This window comes from Pelmatolapia mariae, linkage group LG2, assembly GCF_036321145.2.
Source record: "Pelmatolapia mariae isolate MD_Pm_ZW linkage group LG2, Pm_UMD_F_2, whole genome shotgun sequence".
Classification (NCBI taxonomy): domain Eukaryota; kingdom Metazoa; phylum Chordata; class Actinopteri; order Cichliformes; family Cichlidae; genus Pelmatolapia; species Pelmatolapia mariae.
The window spans coordinates 34,134,501-34,136,986 of record NC_086228.1 but is presented as its reverse complement, the minus strand read 5'-3'; the positions used below and the strand labels follow the sequence as shown (position 1 = coordinate 34,136,986).

The 2,486-nt window shown below is 53.9% G+C and overlaps 1 protein-coding gene across 1 annotated transcript; it reads left to right on the top strand.

The window, feature by feature from the left end:
• The first annotated feature begins 377 nt into the window (after window positions 1-377).
• On the top strand, window positions 378-1,463 carry LOC134637352 (POU domain, class 3, transcription factor 4-like). Its single transcript, XM_063487763.1, has one exon. It carries the CDS (start codon window positions 378-380, stop codon window positions 1,461-1,463), a length of 1,086 nt encoding a protein of 361 aa, XP_063343833.1.
• Window positions 1,464-2,486: the final 1,023 nt, after the last annotated feature.

The window sequence follows — 2,486 nt, the reverse complement described above, 5'->3', positions numbered from 1 at the left end:
CTCCTTCTTCGCGCGCGCTCAAGGGTGACAGGAGCAGCAATAAACTCGTGCGTAAATCAGTTGGAAACTTTAATTAATAAACAGGAACTGCGCTCCACGCTCACATCATTCCACAGCCAGACCCACTGGACCAGCACTCCGACACACTTCCGGTTCGACAGCCTTTCCTACCCACAGCTCTGCTGCCGGAGGCGGAGGTTTCGGGTGTGCGCCGTCATTGGCAGAGACGTGTCGTCACCGCGTTTCGGTCGGACTGTGAGTGGTGGTGGAAGATGTCAGTCACTCCCAGGCTGCTGCTGAGCCTCCGGAGAGAGGGAGATGTCAGAGGCTGAGCTGCTCCCTCCCTTCAGTAGCATTAGTGGGGTTGAGCAGCCAGCATGGCTACAGCTGCCTCGAGCCCCTACACCCTGCTCAGTTCCAGTCCCATGATCCACCCGGAGAGCCAGGCCATGCAGCCTGCTAGCCCCTACAGAGGACATCAGAAACTGCTCCAGAGTGACTACCTGCAAAGCGTCCAGAACGGGCACTCCCTCGGGCACCAGTGGGCAAGCAACCTGTCGGAGGGGAGCCCCTGGTCGGCCTCCATGGAGCAACAGGACGTGAAACCGGGCCGAGAGGACCTCCAGCTCGGCATCATCCATCACCGCTCTCCGCACGTAGCGCATCACTCTCCTCATCAAAACAACCATGGCAACCACCCGGGAGCCTGGGGGACTCCGGTGTCCCACAACTCCTCGATCACCAGCGGGCAGCAGATCAACATCTACTCCCAGACGGGCTTCACTGTCAACGGCATGCTGGACCACGGGGGGCTCACACCTCCACCCAACCCGCAGGGCCAAGGCATGCACCCGGGCCTCAGGGACACACTTAGCCCCGAGCACAGCGACCTCGGCGGACACCACTGCCACGACCACTCCGACGAGGAGACGCCGACTTCGGACGAGCTGGAGCACTTTGCCAAGCAGTTCAAACAGAGGAGAATCAAACTGGGCTTTACGCAGGCGGACGTGGGTTTGGCTCTGGGCACGCTGTACGGTAACGTCTTTTCCCAAACTACTATCTGCAGGTTCGAGGCTTTGCAGCTGAGCTTTAAAAACATGTGCAAACTAAAGCCGCTGCTGAACAAGTGGCTGGAGGAGGCGGACTCGTCCACGGGCAGCTCCAGCAGTATAGACAAGATAGCAGCTCAGGGGAGAAAGAGGAAGAAGAGGACGTCCATCGAAGTGAGCGTGAAGGGAGTTCTCGAGACGCACTTTCTCAAGTGTCCCAAGCCTTCCGCGCAGGAGATCTCGTCGCTGGCGGACTCGCTTCAGCTGGAGAAGGAGGTGGTGCGCGTGTGGTTCTGCAACCGGAGGCAGAAGGAGAAGCGCATGACGCCGCCCGGAGAGCAGCCGCCCCACGAGGGACCCTATTCTCACAGCGGGAGCGCGGGAGACGCCTCCTCGTGCCATGATCTCTGACCGAAGCACCTGGAGGAATCCCCCCCCCCCCCCCCCCCCCCCCCCCCCTCCGACACACACCTCCACCTCCACCCGGTACAGACTGTCGAGCGCTCGGACGCGCGGTGGCACCTTGTAGCCCTCCGCACCTGTCCCGGTACAGACTCGCCCGGATGCCTCCAGCACTGAAACAATAACAGAGATACCTGTTCAGCCTTCGTCATTGTTTTTCCTGCCACGAGGGCATTATCCTATAGCGGCATATCAAACATCACATTCCAGATCACCTTTCTTTTTCTTTTTTCTTTTTTGGGAGAGCCCGCCACTTTTTTTTGTTTTCTCTCCATCACGGATATACATACAAAAAATGTGCCTAATAACCTGCCAGCGCCTTTGGTTCGTGTGTGTGTGTATGCGTGTGCGTGTGTGTGTCACCGTTTTTAACATTAGCTCGGTAATAACGATAAGATGGGACTGATGGTTTTGTTTTTATTGTTGTTTTCGTGGCTTCCTCACACACGCCGTGCTCCCGTTGTACCCACGATCGGCGGCGTGGAACCAGTAATAATAACAACAACACCAACAATAATAACGATAATAATAATAATAATAATAATAATAATAATAATAATAATAATGTTACTGTTCTTAATTGATTTGTACCAGCACCAGAGGCCATTTTTTACACTCCACCTCACGCTTCCCCCTCGGGCTTTTCCAACGCTTTAGTTCTCCTCATATTTACACTCATTTACTTTGTAACGTAAGTTAACGTAATTTTCTTTCCTATTTTTTTTGTGCATTTGCAACCTTAGGCCCTCATTCCAGCTGTACACTCACTCTACATGACTCTTGGAGGACTGTTTTGCTTTCTTTTACTTTTGGCCTGTAGCTTACGAGGGTTGTACGAAGCCACGCGCAGTTGCAGCTCTATTTATTCATTTACTTCTTTTTTTCATTTCGATCATCTTCGACCATTTAAACTGTGCGGACTCTGAAAAAGGACAAGAAAGAGCCGAGAGTCTAGAAAGCAACGCTATACAC